Below are 26,663 nucleotides of genomic sequence, written 5' to 3' on the forward strand. Positions count from 1 at the left end.
CTTGTGTGGACAAATGAGAATGGTGTTTACACGGGCATGATGGGCTGAATGGCCTCCACCTGTGTCTGATGTCCTTGTCAGTCCTCCACCTGGCAAATAAGTGATTTCTCATGACGCCATCGCTGAAGTGGTATCCCGGTGAAAATTTTACACGGAGAACGCTGCATCCAATCAATCTGAAAATTTCAGGGTCAACTGGGGATAAAATGGACGACAGAAAATAATTGACGTCATAGGTCACATGGTGCAACAGCCATATTGGTTTTATTCGATTTTTTTTTTTTTTAACTTTAAAAGCTCCGAAATGGCTGAACAGATTGAGGCGAAACTTTACACACGTTCCCCAAGCCATGGGTATACCAGGGGGTTCATGAAACAGCTGGATAAGATGACCAGGGAGCCACTGGTAGGCATGGATGACCCACAAAATATGTAACAGAAGAAAGTAAACACTGATGGATGTTTTTTTAATGCCATGAGTAAATTTTGGTAAATCATGGGTGATGGACGTTGTGATCAAGTTTCATCGTAATTGTGCGCTTTTGGAGAAAAAAATCAAATACATTTTTTTTCTTTTTGTATTCTTTGTCGAGGCTCGTATAAGAGCGAACACACAACGCACAGCAAGGGGGGGGGGGAGCAGGAGACAAGAGGGGTGGGAGAGGGAAGGACAAAACAGTGGGGAATAGAGACATTAGATCTGTGGAAGAGAGAGTGATGGAGTGGGGAACACAGGGAATACAATATGGACATTACAGGGACTTTCAGGAAGGAAGGCAGGGAATTTGAAGGAGGTGGGTTTGGGGTGGATTCCCCGGCAATGTGACTAAGCTGGAGATAATGCGCCAACTCTCGAGGTGGGAACGCTCAAGCGGAGCATCCCATGGAGGTACATGTTGCACTCACATATCTGCAGTACCAGTCAAAAGTTTGGACACACCTACTTATTCAAGGGTTTTCCTTTATTTTTACTATTTTCTACATTGTAGAATAAAGTGAAGACATCAAAACTATGAAATAACACATGGAATTATGTAGAAACCTCCTTTATTTTTACTATTTTCTACATTGTGGAAGAATAATGAAGACATCAAAACTATGAAATAACACATGGAATTATGTTGTAACCAAAAAAGTGTTAAACAAATCAAAATATATTTTAGATTCTTCAAAGTAGCCACCCTTTATCTTGATTCCAACTTTGCACACTCTTGGCATTCTCTCAACCAGCTTCATGAGGTAGTCACCTGGAATGTTTTTCCATCAACAGGTGTGCCTTGTTAAAAGTTAATTTGTGGAATTTCTTTCCTTCTTAATGTGTTTGAGCCAATCAGTTGTTTTGTGACAAGGTAAGGTTGGTGGACAGTAAATAGTCTGATTTGGTAAAAGACCACTATTTTGTCTTGCTGTCGTCGTCCACATCATGGCAAGAACACTTCAACTAAGCAAAGAGAAACGACAGTCCATCATTACTTTAAGACATGAAGGTCGGTCAATCCGGAAAATTTCAAAAACTTTGAAAGTTTCTTCAAGTGCAGTCGCAAAAACCATCAAGCACGATGATGAAACTGGCTCTCGTGAGGATTTCCACAAGAAAGGAAGAACCAGAGTTACCTTTAGTGTAGAGGATAAGTTTATTCGAGTTATCAGCCTCAGAAATTGTCAATTAGCTGCACCTGAGATTGCAGCCCAAGTAAATGCTTCACAGAGTTCAAGTAACAGACACATCTCAACATCAACTGTTCAGAGGAGACTGTGTGAATCAGGCCTTCATGGTTAAATTGCTGCAAAGAAACCACTACTGAAGGAGACCAATAAGAAGTAATTTGCTTGGGCCAAGAAACATGAGCAATGGACATTAGACCGGTGGAAATCTGTCCTTTGGTCTGAAGAGTTCAAATTTGAGATTTTGGTTCCAACCGCCATGTTTGTGAGACACAGAGAAGGTGAGCGGATTAACTCTGCATGTGTGGTTCCCACCATGAAGCATGGAGGAGGAGGTGTGATGGTGTGGGGGTGCTTTGCTGGTGACACTGTCAGCGATTTATTTAGAATTCAAGGCACACTTAACTTGCATGGCTACCACAACATTCTGCAGCGATACACCATCCCATCTGGTTTGCGCTTAGTGGTACCATCATTTGTTTTTGAAACAGAACAATGACCCAAAACACACCTCCAGGCTGTGTAAGGGCTATTTGACCAAGGAGAGTGATGGAGTGCTGCATCAGATGACCTGGCCTCCACAATCACCTGACCTAAACCCAATTGAGATGGTTTGGGATGAGTTGGACCGCAGAGTGAAGGAAAGGCAGCCAACAAGTGCTCAGCATATGTGGGAACTCCTTCAAGACTGTTGGAAAAGCATTCCAGGTGACTACCTCATGAAGCTGGTTGAGAGAATGCCAAGAGTGTGCAAAGCTGCCATTAAGGCAAAGGGTGGCTACTTTGAAGAATCTAAAATATAAAATATATTTAGCTTTGTTTAACACTTTTTTTGGTTTCTACATAATTCCATGTGTTATTTCATAGTTTTGATGTCTTCACTTTATTCTACAATGTAGAAGATAGTAAAAAAATAAAGGAAAACGCTTGAATGAGTAGGTGTGTCTAAATTTTTGACTGGTACTGTATGTACAACTAGGTGAGGCATCTGTCACCTCACATATTCGTATTCATTCATTCTCTCATTCTCTCTCTCTCTCTCTCTCTCTCTCTCTCTCTCCATCTCTCTCTCTCCATCTCTCTCTCTCTCTCTCTCTCTCTCTCTCTCTCTCTCTCTCTCTCTCTCTCTCTCTCTCTCTCTCTCTCTCTCTCTCTCTCTCTCTCTCTCTCTCTCTCTCTCTCTCTCTCTCTCTCTCTCTCTCTCTCTCTCTCTCTCTCTCTCTCTCTCTCTCTCTCTCTCTCTCTCTCTCTCTCTCTCTCTCTCTCTCTCTCTCTCTCTCTCTCTCTCTCTCTCTCTCTCTCTCTCTCTCTCTCTCTCTCTCTCTCTCTCTCTCTCTCTCTCTCTCTCTCTCTCTCTCTACCCCTCTATTAATCTCATCCTCTTTGGATGCACAAAAGAGCATCCATTACTGACTCGCAATCACATTTTCCTCTGGCACGACCGCACCCCCCATATTGCACTCCACCACACCTCCCCCCCCCACAACTTAGACACCAGCATTTTCCCTCAAACCTACCCCTAAGCGTACTGGGTTGAGTTAGTCGGCCGACCGTGCCAGGTATTGCGAGGCCATTTGTCCTCATCTGCTCTTTCTTTCTGGCTTTCTAATCTTCCTTGGATTTGCACGTGATAGCACCTGCCGTAGCATGTTAAGATTGTGGAAGTTATAACGGGATAAGTCTGCTCTGTGTCTGCTTTTGTAAATTGCTTGCCTTTTATCACACCCCAAAAATTCCTTGCTATAATCTGCTGTACATAGCAATAAACCCAATTTACCGTGCCACATACCTTTCCTCGCTTGAGTGTAAATAGATGCTTGTGTAGAAATGTTCCCAGCTCGTTTTTGTCTTTTCCTTCATTGGTCCAGCATGGTTTGTATCCGAGCCTAGATGGGACGCTATCCCCCAACAATCTGTTTTCTAGCCGATATGTCCTTGTGCAGTTACGCTTGACTGCATCTGATCCAGTTTGAACAAGGCATACCAAGGGCGTGCCCCCCAGTAATTAGATCACATGACCATTAGGTAAACGGTATTTATTAAATGGAGGATCCCAAGTCACGTGGTCGAGTTGATGGCGTTCAGGGTCGATTAGCGACCCGCCGGATCACGAAGTTATTCGTGTGCGACAGCCTGCGATTCCGGAGAGTCTGGTGGGAACCCAAGGTAGTTTCCCCCCTCGTGGTCTTCTCGCCCCCGACCCAGAGTCCGCAACATTGCTATCGCTGTCTTTCCGACCGATAAAGCAACTCTTTTTGGTTCTCTCTTGTCCTCTAACTCCACACTGGGTGACTCTAACATTCCATCTCCCTCTGATGCTCCCCTCACCAATCCCATGTCCCTCCATATTATATCTTTTCATACAGTCAAAATGGCATTCCTCCCCATCTCTTGAAGGAATGTTCTTCAGAACTTGCACCTGTGCTTGCTCGTTTGTTTCGTTTTTGTTTAAAAACCCAAACTTTTCCTCTTACCTAGAAACATACCTGAGTACAGCCTATTTTAAAGAAGGGTGATTGTTCAAACTCTTATAACTACCATCCTATTGCGCTGAATGCTACTGTTTCCAAAATCTTTGAATGTCTTTTCAATTCCCATTTTTCCAAGCATCTTGAATCTCACAATCTTTTATCTGATCACCAATACGGCTTTCCATGTGACCAATACGGATCACCAATCGACAGGTGATATCCTTTCTTACATTACGAATGTCTGGGCCTCTTCTTTGAGAGACTTTGGGGAATCCTTTATTCTAAACCTTGATATCTCAAAAGCCTTTGACAGAATTTGGCATCAGGGTCTGATATCCAAGTTTCCCTCTTTCGGCTTTCCTCATTCACTCTGCTCTCTTATATCGAGCTTTCTCTCCGACTGCTCTATCTCAGTAATTGTTGATAGTTCCACATCTCCCCCCTTCCCCATCAACAGCAGTGTACCTCAGGGTTCCGTTCTGTCCCCAACACTCTTCCTTCTTTTTATCAATGACCTTCTTTCTTCCACAAATAACCAAATGCACTCGTATGCTGATGACTCGACATTATATTCCTCCATGTCTTTCCCATCTGCACCATCTTCCCTCACTCGATCTACATCTCATTTCATCACAGCCACCTCTTTAAATTCGGATTTGGACAAGATCTCCCAATGGGGCAAATGTAATCAAGTTAAGCTTAATGTTTCTAAAACTAAATTTCTTTTCATATCTCCCTCTAAAACACTTCTTATCTCTCCAATCTCCTTTGAAAGCTCTACAATTACATCATGTGATACAATAAACCTACTAGGTATTACTCCAACATCAAATTTATCCTGGAATCCACACATTACACAAACAGCTAAGTCTGCCTTGAAGAAATTAGGAGTCCTGTTCAGATGTTGAAGATTCTTCTCCTCTGAACAGTTGCTCCAACTATATAAAGGATTGATTCGTCCTTGTATAGAGTACTGCTCTCACATCAGGGGAGGTTCCAGCTCCTCATACTTACTGGATAGAATTGAATCCAAACTTATTAGACTTGTCAACTCCACCAATGTGAAATCAAAACTCGACTCACTCAAATTACGCTGCATAGTAGGCTCTCTTTCTCTTTTCTACAGATATTACTTCGGTTTCTGCTCACAAGAACTTGCTGCTTGTGTACCTCCACCATTAGTGACACCAAGGAATACTCAACAAGCCACTACATCACATGATTATTGTATGGCCATTGGCAACTCAAGCGTGGGTTGTTACGATGTTTGTTTCTTCCCCTCCACTGCCAAACTCTGGAACTCTTTACTTTCTCATGTCTTCCCAAACACTTATAACCTTCCCCTTTTCAAAAAGCAGATTTTTTTACTTTTCAAACTTTGACCATTCCCTCTTTCCTTACTTTTCTAAATGCAGTTCGTATATTTAAGGCTTGGCCTCGATGAGGACTATTTAGTCCATGGCTGGAGCCTTCAACGTAAACAATAATGATAATCCTTGGTACATTACGGGTGATGAAGGTTGTAGTCAAGTTTAATCGGAATTGTGTGTGTGTACTTTTGGAGAACGCAAATACATATTTTGGGGGGCAACCCCCCTTTATAACCCCTTCAACCCTGATTTTTCTCATGGCATTAACACTTTGATAGGTCATAGGTGATGAAGGTTGTGGTCAAGTTTCATCAGAATTGCATGTGCAGTTTCTGAAAAGAAAGCACATACCGATTTTCAGGGGTAACCCCCATAGAACATATGAACAAACGTTGGTGGATGCATGGTGATGAGCGTTATGGTAAAGTTTCATCTAAATAGCATGTTTAGTTTCAGAGTAGTTGCGAATATTTCTGAACGGACAGACGATGGCCGAACGACAGCCATTCCATAAACTCCCACTAATTGATGTCACATGGGTTGGCAACCAAATTCGATTTACCATAAAACCTTTTTTAAAATCTTCTCCAGAACAGCTCGACAAATCAAGGTGAAACTTCAAACACCTTCTCCAACACTTGGGGATACCAAGGTGTTCACGAATAATTAATGTCACATGGTTCGGCAGCCATGTTGGATTACAGATTAAAAACTTTAAAAATCCCCTTGAGAATGGCTTACAAGAACGAGGCAAAACTTCACAGGTGTGACCACTTACCCATGACGAAGAAAAATTTCCCTACCATTTTTGATGTCAGTCACATGGTTTGCCAGCCATTTTGACTTTACCCTAAAACCCTGAAAAATCTTCTCCAGAACAGCTGGTAAGAGGGGGAAACTTCACATGTTCCCCAAGCCTTGTGAATACCAGGGAGTTCACAAATGATGAGTCACATGGTTTGGCAGCCATATTGGATTGCAGGAAAATATTCAATGTTTTCTATGGAACCGCTTATCCTATCGAAGCAACCTTTCACAAGTATCATCCAACACCCATTGCTGCATACAGGATTAAAATTATGACGTCATAAACACGTGATTTGGTGGCCATCTTAGATAGAAAAACGCATCTTATCCAATTAACATGAAACATGACGAGCATGATCACCGACCCAATTAGGCAAAATGTAAATATATGTCATAGGCAACGTGGTTCTGCAGCCAGTTTGGATTGAAAAAAAAACTTTTGAAATCCCCTCCAGAACAGCTTACCAGAGATGAAACTTTACAGGTCTGACCACCTATCCATGATGAACAAGAAGTTCCCTCCTTTTTTTGATGTAGGTCACATGATTTGGCAGCCATACTGAATTGAAAGAAAATAATGAATGTTTTCTCTGGAACTGCTTCATAAATAATCATGAATCTTCACAATTATGATCTAGTAGAAATGGAGAATGTATGTTTTAAATTTCAAATCAATCGGCCACATGGTCTGGCAGCCAGAATTATTTAATCATTTGAGCTGTTAGCTCAGCTGAATAAGGCTCACTTGGTTGCGCCTGGATGGGTATGAGGGTGTAGTAGTAGCAATGCCATTGATACCGACGATGGCCCCAGGAAAAATGGTCAACTGCAAACATAATAAATAGATTGAATGCAACACATTACTTGGTCTGTAACGCGTCTATCCTGTGTTGTTTCAATAATGGACGTCTAGGTACCTGGACATCACTGCCAGCAGTTATAAAGTGACAGTTCAGATGTCGCTTTTTATTTCTCCGCCCCTCCCTCCACCCTTCCCTCCCCCCCACCACACTTTCACCAAACTCACTATTGAGATGGCAACGACAGTTTTTATCTGTGCTCTACCCTTCAAATGCTGATCATTAAGCAAGGAAGCCGCACAACCTTTGGTCTTTGCTTTAACTGGGCCAGTCAGACTCCAACCATGGACTGACCAGACTCTGCACCGATGTTCTAACCATTATCAGAATCTGGTAATTTAACAATTGGAAAAAAACTATCCAACTATACTCAAAACCAGTTTTAAAATTATTGTGGTTAAAAATTTAAATGTCTTTCTGCTGCTGGTAGGGTTTCTTCCTCTTCTTGTTCTTCTTGAATTTTGCAAATAGCAGCTTTCAAGTGCAACACCAAATTAAACAGCCAATACAAGTGACAGCAAGCACTGTCAGGTGCTGTCACTGGTCAAGCGGATCATCTTGAATTATGGTTACTAAAGCGATACAAGCTTCATTTCTTTGGATGTGCCAATTCTTACACCATTTTGTCTTTATTCTAACATGTCCAATTCTTGAACTCCAATAATCCTCACCACACAAAGACCAAAAGGGCGTCTAACCCGTTAATATCCACAAACATTTGGCACCCAATCCTGATCGATTGACAAAATGACCCTCAACATCGATCCGGACAATCCTTGGAAGAGGAGAGCGCTAAACCGGTAAATAAAATATTTCATCATAATCACCTATTACAATGAGATCTTTGGACCACTGGTTTTTCTCAAAAACATTAACTTGAATAGAATGATAAGAAATGCACCATTAATCTCAAATGAACCGACAATGCAATAACAGAGAAATCAAAGTGTTATCCTACAGAAAGGAGCAGAAACTGTTTATTTAATAGTGATATTCACAATTGTTTGTTACAGCGTATAATACAAATGGAGAAGAGTATTTATCACCCATGAATTGCATTGCAAGAGAAGCAAACCTAATTAAACTGAAATGATTATATTATTTCAAGCTATACTACAATTACACAATTTGTATGTACTTGGAATCAAACGAATAAAATAAAAGAAAGCGCAGGCCGATTAATAAGAAAAAAGAAAAAAAGAAGAAAAGAACCTTTTTCACGTCCTTTTTTTTAACTTCTCCCCCAACCAAGTGCCTTGAACTCAAATAAGCAAGTAGCTTAAGCTTTTGAACCCGGTATCTCGGCGTCATGATTTACGCGTCGGCGAAAACGCGTCTATTGGGAACGGCTCTGCAACACATGCGCTTCAAAACATTCCAACATGTTCAAAACCCAAACCGCTCTCTGCCCAGTGTTACGCCGACTGTACAGCCTGCACCATAGTCTATACGCCCTTGCTTTGACGGAATATACAGAAATGTTCCAAAATATATGCAGAAAGGCAAGATACGTGACTATTAGTTACACTCAAACTTTGGATATCTTCAAAAAGTCTCCGGATGGATCATGTACAGGGCTTTCCACATAATATACAATTAATAGATAGTTTGTTAACAGGATATCTTCAAATGAGAAAAAAAAATTGGACACTATCTTACATTGTAGTCACAGTTCGACAAATCTGAAAAAAAATACACCACTGTACAAAAAGGAGAGTGACAAAATAAAAGCACATTTCACAATCGGGGCAGAGTAGTATATGTACTGCTGTTAACTAAGATTCGTTTCAACCTTACTACAACATCCGCTATTACAGGTATACCAAAAAGTAAATTACTATGCACAATAAAACGCCTTTTAACTGGAGAATCTACTTTTCCATACTTCAGCAATATGCACACACACACACGCACACACACAGCAAAATAAAAGGAGAAAAGTGAAAAATATTTTAACTATGAACCACATCATAAAGGTGTGTGCGCACAAAATGGCTGGCGTGAGTCGATGTGAAAAGGTGAAGTGATTTTTGATACACGGGGTTCAAAATGTACAAATGTACAGGAAACCAATTCACAATGTATCTTCTGAGGAGACATTTTGTATATGTTGAACATCTTACAAGTTGGCACCAAAAAAAAAATAATAATAAATAGCAAGCCTTCCAATGAACTTCCACAAGGTTGTCTTGCATTTCATTTCAGAATGGCAATGTTAAAAAAAACAAAAAAAAACAATTTAACCAGTAGTGCCAGGTCTTAAACAAATATTTCAACATATGTACACTGTATCTACATTGGGGGTGAGGGGGTGGGGGGGGGGAGAGATAACAGTGACAAAGTACAGTTCATTTTTGGATTTCATCCTTGATCAATATATGAAAAATTAAAATAAACTCCAGTGTTCTTCAGAAATAACTTCACCTCTCCAAATTGATGTTATAACAAGCACGTGGTAAATAAAAATAAAATCAGATCTACAACGTGAAATGCTACAATATCAAAAAGATGTCACCGTCACTTGGAGGAGTACAAGACTGAAAATTATCAAAAAGCATGCAAACTGTTTTTGTTTAAATGGAAAAACTTGATGTGAAAGGGCTCAAGGTTTCCCAGTAATTCACAGAATACCGTTCGGAGGAACACCAATGGGTCCCACCAGATCGGCATTATTCTTCACAAAGTACTTCTCCAACTTTGCGAGAATGTGTTTGCCATAAGTGTACTTCCTCAGCGTCGGGATGTGTGGTCTTATCTGAAAGAATAACAAACACACTTCACTCACGAATGTTTTACAAACTGCAATAAAATAAAGTCATTAAAGCCCTGAGCCAGAAAATGGGGTACGTCAAAACATCATGTTAACACAGCACGCGGAGACCGCCAGGGGATGCCCATGAGGGAGTGGAGATGGGAAGAGGTATGCATGAAGGGAGGTGGAGGGAAGGTAGTGTGATGGGAAGGGAAGGGAAGGCAGCGTGAGGGGATGTAAAGGGAAGGGCGAGGAAATGCGCCCAAACAGCAACGCTTTCTTTTCAACCACTGAGGTTCTACGGTGTATGAAATTGGGTGGAAGCATTGAAAAACATGCTATCTCTCTACCTGGCAAAGTTTTCCCCTTTTTCCAACATAGCTGCCACACCACGTGACCTAAGACGTCATAATTATCAAAACATTCCACATCAGTCGGCGCTGCTGTGGCGAAAATCTTGTCTCAATTTTACAAGCAATTGCGGAGAAAAACACTAAAGTTCTGTGCAGACAGACAAACAAACAGACCCAAATGGAATACCCTCTGGTTCGGTGAGGGAAATGATAGCGAACAGCTTCCTTGGCAAGTGATTTGTGATCACCGAGCTGTCGTATGAAACACATCTCCCGGAGACGCCCAAAATATCAAACTATGTCCGAATTAGACAAATGAACCCTTCTTTAGCAATCGGACATGCTGCTAATTTCAATTCTGAAGCTTAAACTTTGCAATTCGGTTTTAGTTGAAGAGATTTTCAAGGTTATGGCATGTGTGGAAATTAAATAAAGTCACGGGTGCTGGCATCTCCAGGTGTTTATGAGCACTGCAAGCGATTCGTAGGTATGATGATCAGGCATTCGATAATATGAGTGAGGAAAGTGGGGGGGGGGGGGTGGGGGGAAACCTTGTTCAGATCGTTGCAGCCTATTACAAGTCAAGGCATGGTTGAGTAGGCCAAAAAACAAAATGGCAAATTAAGACCTCAGTGAAGGAACCGAGGATGCGCCTTACAAAGGAAATAATTAAATATAAGGCTGTTAATTATCTTCAAAAGGGATGTTTTAATCAACCCAAACATCCAATTTTCACTCATGCACTCCCTTGGAGTTCCCTCAGTTTGCTTGCAGTTTCAGGCTGCTAGGTTTCATGAATTTGGAGTTATGGAGGACACGCGTGCGCGCACACGACACCTGGGGCGGGAGCATTTTAAACCCACGCTATCGACCTGGTAAAATGTCTGCATGCATGCATGCATACTGGTACATGCAACAACCTTTGCACCCCACTGTTCGGCTCACTCCGAATCTGATTTGTACATGCTGCAGTCTCCTCGACATAGGAGGAAGGGTGGGGGATCAGAGGGAGGGTTAGGAGAGAGATAGAGGGGTGGTGAGAGAGGGAGGGAAGAGAGGAAGAGAGGAAGAGAGGGAGAGAGGAAGAGAGGGAGAGAGAGTATGTATGAAAGAGAGAAAGAGAGAGAAAAAGAGAAAAAGAGAAAGGGACAAAAAGAGAAAGGGAGAAAGGGAGAAAGGGAGAAAGGGAGAAAGGGAGAAAGGGAGAAAGGGAGAAAGGGAGAAAGGGAGAAAGGGAGAAAGGGAGAAAGGGAGAAAGGGAGAAAGGGAGAAAGGGAGAAAGGGAGAAAGGGAGAAAGGGAGAAAGGGAGAAAGGGAGAAAGGGAGAAAGGGAGAAAGGGAGAAAGGGAGAAAGGGAGAAAGGGAGAAAGGGAGAAAGGCAGAAAGGGAGAAAGGGAGAAAGGGAGAAAGGGAGAAAGGGAGAAAGGGAGAAAGGGAGAAAGGGAGAAAGGGAGAAAGGGAGAAAGGGAGAAAGGGAGAAAGGGAGAAAGGGAGAAAGGGAGAAAGGGAGAAAGGGAGAAAGGGAGAAAGGGAGAAAGGGAGAAAGGGAGAAAGGGAGAAAGGGAGAAAGGGAGAAAGGGAGAAAGGGAGAAAGGGAGAAAGGGAGAAAGGGAGAAAGGGAGAAAGGGAGAAAGGGAGAAAGAGAGAAAGGGAGAAAGGGAGAAAGGGAGAAAGGGAGAAAGGGAGAAAGAGAGAAAGGGAGAAAGGAGAAAGGGAGAAAGGGAGAAAGGGAGAAAGGGAGAAAGGGAGAAAGGGAGAAAGGGAGAAAGGGAGAAAGGGAGAAAGGGAGAAAGGGAGAAAGGGAGAAAGGGAGAAAGGGAGAAAGGGAGAAAGGGAGAAAGGGAGAAAGGGAGAAAGGGAGAAAGGGAGAAAGGGAGAAAGGGAGAAAGGGAGAAAGGAGAAAGGGAGAAAGGGAGAAAGGGAGAAAGGGAGAAAGGGAGAAAGGGAGAAAGGGAGAAAGGGAGAAAGGGAGAAAGGGAGAAAGGGAGAAAGGGAGAAAGGGAGAAAGGGAGAAAGGGAGAAAGGGAGAAAGGAGAAAGGGAGAAAGGGAGAAAGGGAGAAAGGGAGAAAGGGAGAAAGGGAGAAAGGGAGAAAGGGAGAAAGGGAGAAAGGGAGAAAGGAGAAAGGGAGAAAGGGAGAAAGGGAGAAAGGAGAAAGGGAGAAAGGGAGAAAGGGAGAAAGGGAGAAAGGGAGAAAGGGAGAAAGGGAGAAAGGGAGAAAGGGAGAAAGGGAGAAAGGGAGAAAGGGAGAAAGGAGAAAGGGAGAAAGGGAGAAAGGGAGAAAGGGAGAAAGGGAGAAAGGGAGAAAGGGAGAAAGGGAGAAAGGGAGAAAGGGAGAAAGGGAGAAAGGGAGAAAGGGAGAAAGGGAGAAAGGGAGAAAGGGAGAAAGGGAGAAAGGGAGAAAGGGAGAAAGGGAGAAAGGGAGAAAGGGAGAAAGGGAGAAAGGGAGAAAGGAGAAAGGGAGAAAGGGAGAAAGGGAGAAAGGGAGAAAGGGAGAAAGGGAGAAAGGGAGAAAGGGAGAAAGGGAGAAAGGGAGAAAGGGAGAAAGGAGAAAGGGAGAAAGGGAGAAAGGGAGAAAGGAGAAAGGGAGAAAGGGAGAAAGAGAAAGGGAGAAAGGGAGAGAGAAAGAGAGAGAAAGGGAGAAAGGGAGAAAGGGAGAAAGGGAGAAAGGAGAAAGAGAGAAAGGGAGAAAGGGAGAAAGGGAGAAAGGGAGAAAGGGAGAAAGGGAGAAAGGGAGAAAGGGAGAAAGAGAGAAAGGGAGAAAGGGAGAAAGGGAGAAAGGGAGAAAGGGAGAAAGGGAGAAAGGAGAAAGGGAGAAAGGGAGAAAGGGAGAAAGGGAGAAAGGAGAAAGGGAGAAAGGGAGAAAGGGAGAAAGGGAGAAAGGGAGAAAGGGAGAAAGGGAGAAAGGGAGAAAGGGAGAAAGGGAGAAAGGGAGAAAGGGAGAAAGGGAGAAAGGGAGAAAGGGAGAAAGGGAGAAAGGGAGAAAGGGAGAAAGGGAGAAAGGGAGAAAGGGAGAAAGGGAGAAAGGGAGAAAGGGAGAAAGGGAGAAAGGGGGGAAGGGAGAAAGGGAGAAAGGGAGAAAGGGAGAAAGGGAGAAAGGGAGAAAGGGAGAAAGGGAGAAAGGGAGAAAGGGAGAAAGATAGAAAGAGAGAAAGAGAGAAAGAGAAAGGGAGAAAGAGAAAGGGAGAAAGAGAAAGAGAAAGGGAGAAAGAGAGAAAGAGAGAAAGAGAGAAAGAGAGAGAGAGAGAGAGAGAGAGAGAGAGAGAGGGAGAGAGAGAGAGAGAGAGAGAGAGAGAGAGAGAGAGAGAGAGAGAGAGAGAGAGAGAGAGAGAGAGAGAGAGAGAGAGAGAGAGAGAGAGAGAGAGAGAGAGAGAGAGAGAGAGAGAGAGAGAGAGAGAGAGAGAGAGAGAGAGAGAGAGAGAGAGAGAGAGAGAGAGAGAGAGAGAGAGAGAGAGAGAGAGAGAGAGAGAGAGAGAGAGAGAGAGAGAGAGAGAGAGAGAGAGAGAGAGAGAGAGAGAGAGAGAGAGAGAGAGAGAGAGAGAGAGAGAGAGAGAGAGAGAGAGAGAGAGAGAGAGAGAGAGAGAGGGGTCAGAAAGAGGGATAGGGGTGAGGGATTCTGGCAGATGTGACTTCCAGTTTATCGTCCATCCGAGAGACGACACACACACTGATGAATCACTCTGCCTGTGAAACAGCGGGATGACAGTTTATAGCTAGGTCGGGATTCATATCCAGGCTGCACAGAGTGAGCATGTGTGCCTCTCGGATTTCCTGATGTGATGTGGTGATTCCTTACTTCATAACTGAGAGTATTTTTTCTCATTGTGATCATATAATATATTTTGCCTTCCTATCACCAATATAGAACTGTGGTATTAGAATTGAAACTTGAAGAGTACGCACCAAGTGGCTTCACCACACAATTAATTTTTAAAAGTAAAACATTGAATTACCCTCACCAGAGGAGAGGGAATTGCATTTGGGTCTGTCTGTCTTTCTGTTTGTTTGTCCGTACAGAACTATTGCGTTTTTCTCCACAACCACTTATTGGATTGAAACAAAATTTTCACCATAGGACCGACTACTCATGTGGAATGTTTTAATGATACCTACGACGTCATAGGTCAAGTGGTGTGGCAGCCATGTTGGAAAAATGGAAGGAAAAAAAACAAACCTTTAGACCTCGATCTCTGAAACCGCACCAAGGCAAAAATCTTAACTTGGCACATGGCAAGTACTCCTCATGGGCAAAAAGTTGGATTTTTTTTATGACATCATCGGTGCATTTGTTACATCATGATCATTGCATATGTAGAAAGCTATATCCAATCAGTCTGAAAATTTGAGGGTCATCTGGGGATAAAACGGTCCACAAAAAAAATATATATTGATGATGTTATAGGTCACATGGTTTGGCAGCCGTATTGAATTTACCCCAAAACGATTTTTAAAAAGCCTTCTCCAGAATAGCTGAACAGATTGAGGGGAACTTCATACAAATGTTCCCCAATGCAAGGGTGTACAAGTTTAAGGCATAATTGATGTCACATGGTTTGACAGCCATATTGGACTGAAGAAAAATATTAAATAATGTTTCCTCTGGAACCGCTTAATTAATGTGAAACTTGACAATTATGATCTCGTAATAGTGATGGGGAATACATGGTTTAAATTTCAACTTGATCAGACACATGGACAGTCTGGCAGCCAGAACCATTTAATGTTGCGATCTGGGTTCGTTTTTTTTTTTTAAGTTTTTTTAATAAGGTTCACTTGGCTGTGGCTGGATGGGTTTGAGGGTAGAGGAGTAACAGCTGAAATGTGAATCCTATCCAGGTTCCTCCTGATCACTTCACCTTTGCTTTTTGCATGGTTGGGTTCCATCTGATGACTCCAATGCAGGACTGTACCTATTTGGTCTTCTATTTGATTTGAATTCATTCTGAATTCAATTGAAAAATAAACTAAAGTAATTTGACTGCGAGCAGTTGACGGGTATGCCTCCAGTATCCCACACAAACACTTGAGTAGACATATTTGACCCTTGACCTTTATCGTATCTGGCCCAAAATCTAATCAGTTAATTGCCCTGTCGAACTTTACCTTTGAACCAAGTTTGATGAAATTCTGTCCAATATTTGAGTTGGGGCATAAACAGTAAAATTTCAGAGTTTCACCTTGACCTTTATCACATCTGGCCCAAAATCAATTCACTTAATTGCCCCGTCTTACTTTACCTTCTTACCAAGTTTGATGATATTATACAATTTGCTTCTTGAGTTATCGCGTAAACGAAAATCTGGACGGACGGAGGGACGGACGGACAACCCAGAAACATAATGCCATGGAGCAGGGTTAGGTGTCTGATCAAAGCAGTGTTGCATCAAAGCGGGATGTCTTGGTACCCGGTCATCACTGCCAGCAGTTATATAATGGCAGTTCGAATTGTCTCATTAATTACACAACACACAAGTACACAAACACCACACAAAATACATCACACAAAACAAGTCCTGGCGAGGGTCTGCAATTTGATTGCTTTTTCTTGTTTTTATTTGTACTTACAGTGTGTATATAAAGTCTCCACGAAAAATTTCAAAATGTTCACCTTTTGTTGCCTTATAGCCTGGAATTAAATTGCATTAAACCAGACTTTTTCCACCTGTATTTACACAATGTAAACGACAACTTCCAAATGAAAAACAAATTCTGCAAATTTCAGAAAATTAATTAAAAATACAAAACTAGAACATCTTGGTTGGATAAGTCCCTCCCCCTTATAATAGCAATTGTAAATTAGCTCAGGTGTAACCAAACACCTTCAAAAGCACACACAAAGTTCATTTGCCTCCACCTGTGTTAAATTGTAGTGATTCTGATCATTTCAAAATAAAATCAGCTGTTCCTGCAGGTTTCCTCTGCTGGGTAGTGCATTTCACATCAAAGACTCAACCATGAGCCCAAGGAGCTTTCAAAAGACTTCCGGGATAAAGTTGTGGAAAGGCACAGATCAGGGGATGGGTATAAAATATTTCAATGGCCTTGAATATCCCTTGGAGCACAGTCAAGACAATCATTAAGAAGTGGAAAGCACATGGCACCACCAAGAACCTACTTAGATTTGAGGTCCAAAAGTCAGATCGGTGAGCTTTTTTAACCATTTGAGCTTTTGTCATCAAATTTTAAATAAAACCCTATGAGGTTATGGAGAAGACTACTAAATAAATTTTACTTTTTTTCAGCCGTTATTTTAATCAAGTTAATTCAAGTAGAAAGTAGATGTAGACAGGCTTTGCATTTTGGGATGCTTTCTAGTTTGTATTGCAAAATAAATTCAAATTGCACAAGGTTCCGAAATTCAGAAGATTGGGCTTCTCTCAATGTCTTAATTTTAGGCCGAATTTAATAATACACCACTTTTTCTAAGACGTCACACATGTCCATCCAGCAGATTAAATTGTTTCACCATGCACACGCGAAGCAAAAAGCAGGGTTAAGCAACTGGTTCACTCTATCCGTCTGTCATTGTGTCCTGTCTACAGATGTCAGTTTATGACTGAGGAACAACTCGATTACCTCCGCCACCGAAAGTGGACGGAGATTATGTTTTCATCCCTGTCTGTCTATCTGTGAGCACGATATCTCAAAAAGTTGTGAACGGATTCAGACGAAACTTGGTGGACAGATTGGGTGTGTGACAAGGATGAATGGATTCATTTTTGATGAAGACCTAAATCTAGATAAGAGGATTAAAAAAACAAAACTTATAAAATGATTCTTCACCATTGAGAGGGGCAAAAATGATATTTCGCATGATATATTATTCAGAGTTGTGGACGAGTTATGACAAAGGGTGAATGAGTTGGCTTGGCGACAAGAACAAGCTGATACGATTTTGATTAAGGTCCGAATGCAGATCCGGCCTGTCGGTGGGATACAAAACGTAAACTGTTCAGTGTGGTGGAGGCATGCGCTCTCACAAGTACCGTTCTCGTCTCAATTGAATTCTCCATTTTGAACACGAACCTGCAGTTTTGCAGTACTTTCGCTCTGAATTTGGCAGTACTTTGGCTCTGAATTTGGCAAATTGTACAGAATCTCATCCCAAGTGCACGTGAGCGGAGGAGTAAGGTAATAGTTTTCGACTGTCTGCCTGTCAACAAAACAGTTAACAAAATTGTCAACGACTGTCAACAAAATTGAAAATCATTCCAAACTGGAAAATTACTGTGTTTAGAGGATGTCATAAGGGACACAAACAACTAATGTAACATGTTAAATAAGGGGGTGTAAAAGATGCTGCATCAACGGTGGTAAACTTCTAAAAAAAAATGTTTTTTTACACCCTTTAAAAATCTTCATTTGATTTAAGTTGAATTGTATACATCAACAGTATCGAACACAAATTGCCTTCTTGGCACTTTCAAAAATCTTCCATTTATCAGTATTTGGACAAAACATTGCACCATTTTACGTCATCTCGACCGATCGAATTTGCCGTAAGAGAATATTGAAATTCAGACAAAATGGCGACTCGTAGGAAATATAGATATTGTGCTCGGAAACACAATAAGCAAGAGATTCAAAGACCTTTCCTGTGTCTGTCTGTTCTCAAGACTGTGGGGAAGGTGTTCTATGAACTCGCTAGTTTTTAAAAGCATTATCCTGGCAATGAAAACACTGCTTGGTAATCTCACACAAAATGTATTTACTGTGTCGAGTTGGACTTGCCAGTTTGTATGTCAGTTATCCATCTGATATAAAACCACTTGAAAACAGACGACATAAATCTGGCAATAATGACTGCTTAGTGGGCCTTGACAAGGCCATAGGTAAGCAGGGAATAGTTCTGGGACTGAACACTCACTTGGTTATTGATATGTGGTCTGAGCTGGCTCAGACTCAGAACTCATAATGGTGAAAAAATGAAATACAAACCTTGTGCATGAGGATTTTGCGCTGAGTTGGCTCAGCCATATCAATCATTTTCTGAACAACGTAGTTTGCGTACTGGTCCTTCATCATAGTGTAGAGGGTGCTATGTGGTCCATCAGTCATAGAGCACACCTCATCGATGAGGAGAGCCCGCTCGGTCCTGGATGTGTGTGTGATGCACTTCTCCACCACATTACTGTCACGTACACAAACAAACCAAATAGCAGACAAAGTTATCATCATCATCATCATCATCATCAGCAATGTATCGTTCACTTTACCGAGCATTGGTGCTGCCAAACCAGTCTCTTAACAAGGGGTATGCTGGGTGTTTTGCCGTTGACTTCCCAGCAGTCAGTGAGAACAAGACTTTGTAATTTGTTCAGGCTGCCGGCAGTAACTCGCCAACTCTTCACGAAACGCGTCGTGGGATCGTTAATGTCTATAAAAGGCCATTACTGACAGACAGATATTATGGCTTAACATCCTGCTAGACCACGAACAGATTGATGTATCACCCTTTATGGAACATTATTAAACACAGGATGGCAATGCCACAGTTGGGGTAAGGGATCACAGATCAGGGAAGGGTGAAGGAGTGGAAGGAGGACCCTGGTGGAACACAGGAATGCAATTCCAAAGGTTTGTGGTGGGGGGGGGGGGCGGTGGTGGATGAAAGCAACAAAGAAACGGAGATGAGCAAGAAGCCTGAACTTTTGAGTCTGACAGGACAGGAGAGAGCTGCTGGATAGGTGTCATTATGCTGATCAAACTGGGAAACTGGTGAATGCCTGAAAAACCAAGAGGGAAAGATTGGACGAGATGAGATAGACTAGATCAAATGACTACAAACTAAATAAGTACACGGTTGATTAAGCAGTCCAGTAGGTTCTATGCAACTGCCTGTTCATGGATGATGTCAATCATCACAAGAGCCTTGGCCTCCACAGCTTCAATGAAGGAGTAGGACACGGAGAGAAATGCGCTTTTGTGCTTCAAATAAGTGCATGAATGGCTGAGATGAGTTCTGCAGAATTAAGGAAGACTGCTTGGCACAATATCAAGGATGCACCTGGCTTTAACAGCAAATAAGCTGTTGCTGCAAAGAAGTGTGCCTGGCTTCAGTGGTCGTTCCAGGAAAATTGAGGGCTGATTATAAAAACAGCCGTGAATTACAAACGTGACAACACTTCTGAGGATCTGAATTTTAAGGAAAAGTTCAGTCATAAGTGTGAAGTTTCATTTTGAAACATTCCAACAACCTGAAAAAGTGTTTTGGACATTTTGTATTAACTATTTGAGTGCGCATGCCACCAATTAAGCACGGCTATCAAACAATTGATCACGATAAGTATCATCTGGTTTAACTGACTTTATTTTGGGTAAACCATATTTTTTACAATAAAATAATAACCTATTCAATGTATCCTTATGATTGTTGGAAGAACAAAACACTCCTGTACATCAAAAGCATCAAAACAATCAAGGTGGTGGAACTGCATGGCAAGTCCTCAGAACCAAATTCAAACAGCAGCTGTTAGAAATGATCCCCTGACTACAAGCAGATATTTTGATGCGTTATCATGTGATGGAAGTCCTTCATGGAATCCAAATGCATCCTTCATCGCATCATAGTGGATTTCTTTGAATGTTGGCTGCAAATTCTGCATGGTTCGTGGAAGAGCTAGTACACTGAACAAATCAAGATGCAACAGAACAAAAGGCACAGTGGAGGGGGGGGGGGGGACAGCAGCAGATTTGAGATCAAAGCAGAGGGAGACTTGGATAAATAATTAATGGTGAGGAATGAAGGGCAGGGAAGGATGTATGGAGTGGACAAGAAGGATACAGAGGCAAGTTCTTAGGAAGGAAAAACTGGAGGAAGGTGGCCTTGGGGTGTAGTGGTGAGCAGCTATCTTGAAGACCGAGGTGGGGGGAGAGAATGAGAGTAAAGAATTTGGAAGTTGGTTCCATAGGTGGGAAAAAGAAGAGAGGAGCGAATGAGTGGAGGTGAGTAGTGGTTCTGGATTTTGGTTATTTCACCAGAAGGGAGCTGCTGGTGTTCCACATGCACCCTGAAAAAAATCTGCGAGGGGGGACAAATCATGTAAAAGAGCAGAAGGTGCAAGACCAGAAAGGAGGCAGAAGCTAAAAATAGCACCGCAAAGCGGGCGTAACCCCTCAGCCCCTTGAGGCAAACCAATTTATAGATGGTGGCCATCGCAGCACGCCCATTTTCGAAAGGAACCTTCCTCTACTCAACCCCAACACACCCAGCAAAAAATGGATTTAACCGGACAAGGCGTTCTCTTCGAAATTGACGGAAACCAATTTCAAGATGGCTGCCGTGGTGGCCACAGTGAAAATTGCAGCATGCCCATTTTGGAAAGGAACCTTCCTCTACTCAACCCCATTATACCTCGCCAGAATAAAATCAATGTGTGAAGCCGTTCTCAAGTTATTGTCCGGAAACCAAATTCAAGATGGCTGCTCTAGCCGCCATATTGGATATCGGATTGCGCTGAATATCGAAAGGAACCTTCCTCGACTCAACCCCATTATACCTCGCCAGAATAAAATCAATGTGTGAAGCCGTTCTCAAATTATTGTCCGGAAACCAAATTCAAGATGGCTGCTCTAGCCGCCATATTTGATATCGGATTGCGCTGAATATCGAAAGGAACCTTCCTCTAAACACCCCCATTATATCACACAAAAATGAAATCAATAAGTCAACACGTTCTCAAGTTATTGTCTGGAAACCAAATTCAAGATGGCTGCCCTAGCCGCCATATTGGATATCGGATTGTGCTGTATATCGAAAGGAACCTTCCTATAACCACCCCCATTATACCCCCATGAAAATAAAATCAATCTGTCAAGCCGTTCTCAAGTTATTGTCCGGAAACCAAATTCAAGATGGCTGCCCGAGCCGCCATATTGGATATCGCATCGCACTGATTATCGAAAGGAACCTTCCTCTACCCAGCCCCAACACACCCTGCAAAAATGGATTTAATCGGACAAGGCGTTCTCCTCGAAATCGACGGAAACCAATTTCAAGATGGCTGCCATGGAGGCTACAATGAAAATCGCAGCCCGCCCATTTTCGAAAGGAACCTTCCTCGACTCAACCCCAACATACCCTGCAAAAATGGATTTAATTGGACAAGGCGTTCTCCTCTAAATTGACGGAAACCAAAAGTTGACAGATGGACGCCCGGACGGACGGACGCCCGGACAACGCCTGTGACGACAATACCCCTTAGCCCAATTCGGGCTGAGGGGTAAAAACTGCCGTTGTAACCATGCTACTTGTTTATTTATTTAACTCAAGTCTCCTCATCCGGGGTGATTGGGGATGAATCAGACTGTCCATCAAGGAGCTCATCCAGGAGAATATTCAGTGATCTTGTCAATAAAGTATAAGTGACATGTCTTGTATTTACTCAACATTGAGATTTGTATGTGCACATGTCAGAAGAAATGGCGTAACACCTATCAGGACGTTTTACCAGTCTGTTTTTGAAGGCCCTAATGAAGATCAACAGTGAATCTGTGGAGAGTGACAAAGTCTGTTGTGCTTCGGCTGAGAACGTTTCACAATCAGATGGGCCTGCTCGCATGTATTGGGAACCTCATGAGTGGCTCTTGTCTGGAGGAGGTACTGAAGCTGATTTGCCCTCAATGACATGGTGCATGTTTCAAATGGCAAGATGGATTCACAAGCTGAGAGAGGACATATTTATGTCTTGAATGCTTTGCTGATTGCTGACACATGATGACATGTCATGGATCCTTTTCCACCACAACTCACCATAAAGTCTGTCAAAGGATAAAACAACTCGAGATAAACTCTTCAAACATCGTCAATGAAGAAGCAACACTTCAGCTGGGAAATTAACGCATGAGTGAGATGGCTGATATTTTTGAGCAATTGGTGTCAGTGAAGTTACCGTCACAGAACCAGCAAATTGTAGTGTCGAGCAGTGTTCAGCTCAAGAGAGGCAGAAAAAGATCCTCTCTTGTGAGAGGACTATTTCTCTTTGGCTACAACACTCGGATGAGAGAAACATATTCAGGAGTTCCATTAAAACAGGAAACTTTCATCGCCATCTACATTAAGTGGCTGGCATGGTGCCCTACATTTGCTGCCTCAGGGCATACCACATACATCAAATCAACAAGGCAGCAAAATGTTGAAGTGCACATACATTCAATTAGCTGTGTTTGAACACTGAATATGGGTATCTCGCTGGCCCCCAAAAGTGATCGATTTCAGACAAAACTGTCTACTGATTTGGTGATCAAGCATGTTCTAAGCTCGCAGTTCAAAACAAATGGAAGTTTGATAAGAGGGGCATGCATAAAGGAAAAGCAGAGGCTTGTTTGGGTATTGAGAATCTCTGCTTGTGGAGAGGTAAATGTGTAAATACAGACCCTCACAGATGTGACACGTGCCATATATAGCAGAAAAGGAACGCCTTCACCTTGTAATAAACACCACATAGTAAAACATTTAAAGTGGGAGGGTTGCTGATCTGTCATGCAATGTCGATCATGCCAAAGATAATGGTCGCCAAATATTAGACAGCATGAACAACAAGAAAGTCCTGGATGTCTCTCCAAAAATAAAGAACCAGACCAGGCAGTGACACATTCTGCAAAAACAGCAATTAAACTGGATAGTGAAACCATTCAAGATGACGCTCAACTCCTCTTTCAGTTTAAGTGGCAAATGCAATTGATATGCCAACAGTTTTATATACAAACTCACAAATGTTCCAACATCGCTCTGATTCATCAGGTTTACTGAGTGAAGCAAATAAGTCAGCTTTAGCAGAGTACATAAGACATGATCTCTTCTGGATCACCAAACTTATGAGGAGTTTCCAAGTGACCGTGCCCATCATGTTCTGAATGCTGGATCGCTCCATCGTTAGCTTTGGCCATGGGGTTCTTCATACAAATTGCTTGCACAAATATGTGTCGACTTTGTGGAGGGGAAGCACAGAAAAGCGGTCAAAATTTTTGGTGGCCATGAAAGTAGTCAGTATACGAAAGATGTGATCCACTTCTGAAGAAGAAACTGCAAGTCATCATGTCACATTGCTTTCACCAAGGACATAGTCCCTTGTGACGAGAGTTTTCTCTCCATTCCTCAGAGCAAACAACAATTTATGGGATCTTTTCAGTGATTTCCTTCAGGAAAATGATTGAAACAAGTCGAGGCCCTTTGGTAATGCTGATCGTGACATTGTCCGGACAATGCTGCACTCCACCAAATCAGAGAAAACTATTTTGATGAGAGAAAACAGATATTGCTTGTACTCCTGTTGAAGCACACAAAGACAGATCATAAAAAATGTCTTCTTCATTTTTAAGTGAACATCAGCGACAAAGAACTCAGAGAACAATATTTGGGACACAACACCTGTGTCCAGTGTTTGTGAAAGACTTCATCAATATTGTGTGTGCCTATGTCGTCAGAGGATGTGACATAACATTAAGACTCTACTCCCTTAGAAAGAGCCTGCTAATGAAGAAATTGAAAACATTAAAACACTTCAGGGATGAAGTCTGATCCATTTTCTCATTGCATTGCAAATGCAAGCATGGCAGATCACCAAAATATCTGATAATGGTGAGAAGACTGGTTTCTCTGTAATGGGGTGCAACAATAATGACAGCCTTGACACCTTCGGTATGTTGAGTATAGTCAGTAATTAGTAACCAGTACGACATCCCTGAAAGCCAGTTCCCTGCCAGATACTTCTTCAGCTGAAAAGTACCACTCCTACACAATGCAATTTCAAGTGAGAGAATGGATGACATTGGAACCAGAATCACATGTGAACATTTCAGACTGGGGTTGGGAGGTGAGGCAGATGCAGTATTTTTTCCTCCATCTACGCCAATATGCCAGTGGCACCAGAAGGCCTTCTCTGCATCATTCTCGCTGCAACTGTAAAACAATCTGTTCCACATTAGAATGTACCAAGGTAGAAAACATGGACTAGTTTGTTCAACAAATTGCGATGGATAGAGGTGGGCAACACTTGCACAAACTCCATTTAAAGTTTTCAAGCTGACGACTGTGATGATGATATGCAGTAATTAGGGAAGAGATTCAATATTTTTCATTACCAGGTTAAATGGCATGGAACTTCACAGAGACCTTGCACAATATTTCAGGTAATGACATTGTATACAATACATTATTCTCACCTCTGCAGTTTCAATGTGGTTAAAGATCTGAAATTATAAAATTGTCAGCTACATCTACCATCATATTATTTACATGATGTGAAAAATAAATTTGGTATCGGAAAGAAAATACCTTAAAAGTGATATGCAACACTATCGAGGGTTTGAAGCCATTTCACTTCTGCTTCGTTATCGGAAAAGATTGCTATTTTGAGATATAATGTGAATTGATATCCATCCATCCATCGGGACCGTACTCTGTGCAGAGTGTTGGTGCTACCAAAGCAGTCTCCTGGGCTATTGGGCACAATCCTGGACAGGTCGCCACTCCGACACAGGATACCAGCAAGCCGCTACTCATTTTGCCGACCTCGGAAGGATGACAGGCAGTCAACCCCACCTGGTATTAATTCAATAGCCGAGTGGGATTTGAACTCAGGATCCTCAGATCGCAAACCCACCACTCCAACCATTAAGCCAAAACCAGACATGTGAATTGATATGCAAGGTTTAAAAGTTCAATATTTTTGAATAATAGATCTTCCAAAACTTCGGATATATTATTGAGGACTACTTTCTGAAAACAACACATGAAATGTATTTCTCAAGTAAGTGCCGAATGCACGAAGCTTAAAGCGGGATTCGGCAATTGGTACACTTTATTTGTCTGTCTGCCTGTCTGCCTGCCTGTCCACAAACGTCAGTTTATGATCGAGGGACAACTTCATTTCAATTGAATGTTATATTTTCAACATGAATCAGAACATGAATAGAGACACGAATCTGCAGTTTAGCAGGACTTTGGCTATGAATTGTGCAAATTGTACGGAATCTCCTCCCGATCCGCACATGTGCAGAGAGTACGATAATTTTTTTTAGTATGTCTGCTTGTTTAGTAGTCAAACAAATATTGAAAATCACTGCTTCAAACCTTTATTTCAGTTCATCTGAATTATACACTTCAACACTGCAGAGCACAAATCGCCTTATTGGCACTCTCAAACCCCTTCCGTTTTGCAGTACTTGCACAAACGATTGCAACATTTTATGCTACCTCGACCAATAAAATTTGCCGCTCGTGCTCTCAGTGTTGGGAAATATCAAGACTCAGACAACATGGTGGCTCGTAGGAAATATTAGTGTAGCAGCAGAGCAACCCTGTTGTGCATTTTGTGATACAAGCACCAAATTTGGCACAAATGTACATTAATATGTTGTGAACATTTTCAGATATTGGGCCACTTGAAATTCTCTCTTTATGTCCGCCATATTGGATTTCAAAATGGCCGCCACTTGAAATCTACATTTGCTATTATCTCTGGCGTAATGCAGCTATTGACTTGATTCTTGTATCTAAATGTATGTTTTTGGGGGCAAGGAATCCAATGGTACCATTTTCAACTTAATATTATCTATCACAGTCTGTTATATAATTTTATTTGGAAATTATCTAGGCAAATATTGGATTCAACACAATACTTTGAAAACAATGTCTTAGTTCTGTAAATGTCTGAGGTATAATACTGACATGCTACATGGTCTAGTATTTGAGGCTCGGTGTACTGGTATCTGAGGCTAGGTATATACCGGTACTGAAGATACGTGTACATAAACAGTGTCATGTTAACAAGTTCAGCATTGCCACAAGTACATGTATGTTGTTGACTCATCGTCATGTGCAGTCCCCTTCACACACACAGAGGGCTGTGCACTGAAGGGCAGCCTTTTTGCACTTGCAGCGCCTCACACACCCTTTCTTGCACTTGCAAGAAACCAGCTCAATGCAGCTGTGAGCTGCCTCAGTTAGCCTGGTCCAGTAAGGTGTGTACTGTCCTTCTCCAGTCCTTGACCAACCCCAGTTGGTTGGTGGAGGGAGCTCTGGTGCTGGCAGCAGTATCTGACCCCACACGTGTCCACCTTGATACACTACCCTCTTGACATGTTCCTCCAGAGCTGCCTTCGTTGGAGGGATGAGCTGCACATTGTTCTTCCTTGCAAAGAGTTTCCTCCTGGCCTTGTCAATGTCTGTGCATTTGCTGGTTCGATCATACAACAGGATCACGAACCTCTCGATGATGCACATTGCATCATCTGGTATGTCACGAGGTGCAGAGGACAGCAGCAGCAGCACCTCAGTGAGTTCAGGCAGTACCGTCCAGACTGCCCACGCAGTCTTCTTGCCATGTCTATGAAAACTAGACACAGTGTCGCATCCAGTTAGAGCGTGGAACATTGGCAGTGCAC

At 42.2% G+C, this 26,663-nt stretch overlaps 1 protein-coding gene across 4 annotated transcripts in view; it reads right to left on the reverse strand.

Moving 5' to 3' along the window:
- Positions 1-8,122: 8,122 nt before the first annotated feature.
- The window catches only part of LOC147020112 (pumilio homolog 1-like), a 234,385-nt gene continuing 215,844 nt past the window's right edge, over positions 8,123-26,663 (reverse strand). For all 4 annotated transcript variants that reach the window (XM_085895137.1, XM_085895138.1, XM_085895136.1 and 1 more), the window contains 2 exons: positions 18,216-18,408; positions 8,123-9,928 (listed from right to left, as the gene is read on the reverse strand). In XM_085895137.1, coding sequence (XP_085751263.1) covers positions 9,794-9,928; positions 18,216-18,408 — 328 coding nt within the window. In that variant the 3' untranslated portion in view covers positions 8,123-9,793. The remainder of the gene's footprint in view (positions 9,929-18,215; positions 18,409-26,663) is intronic.

This window comes from Eptatretus burgeri, chromosome 9 (genome assembly GCF_056783735.1).
Source record: "Eptatretus burgeri isolate ZD-2024b chromosome 9, Ebu_testis_v1, whole genome shotgun sequence".
Taxonomy (NCBI): domain Eukaryota; kingdom Metazoa; phylum Chordata; class Myxini; order Myxiniformes; family Myxinidae; genus Eptatretus; species Eptatretus burgeri.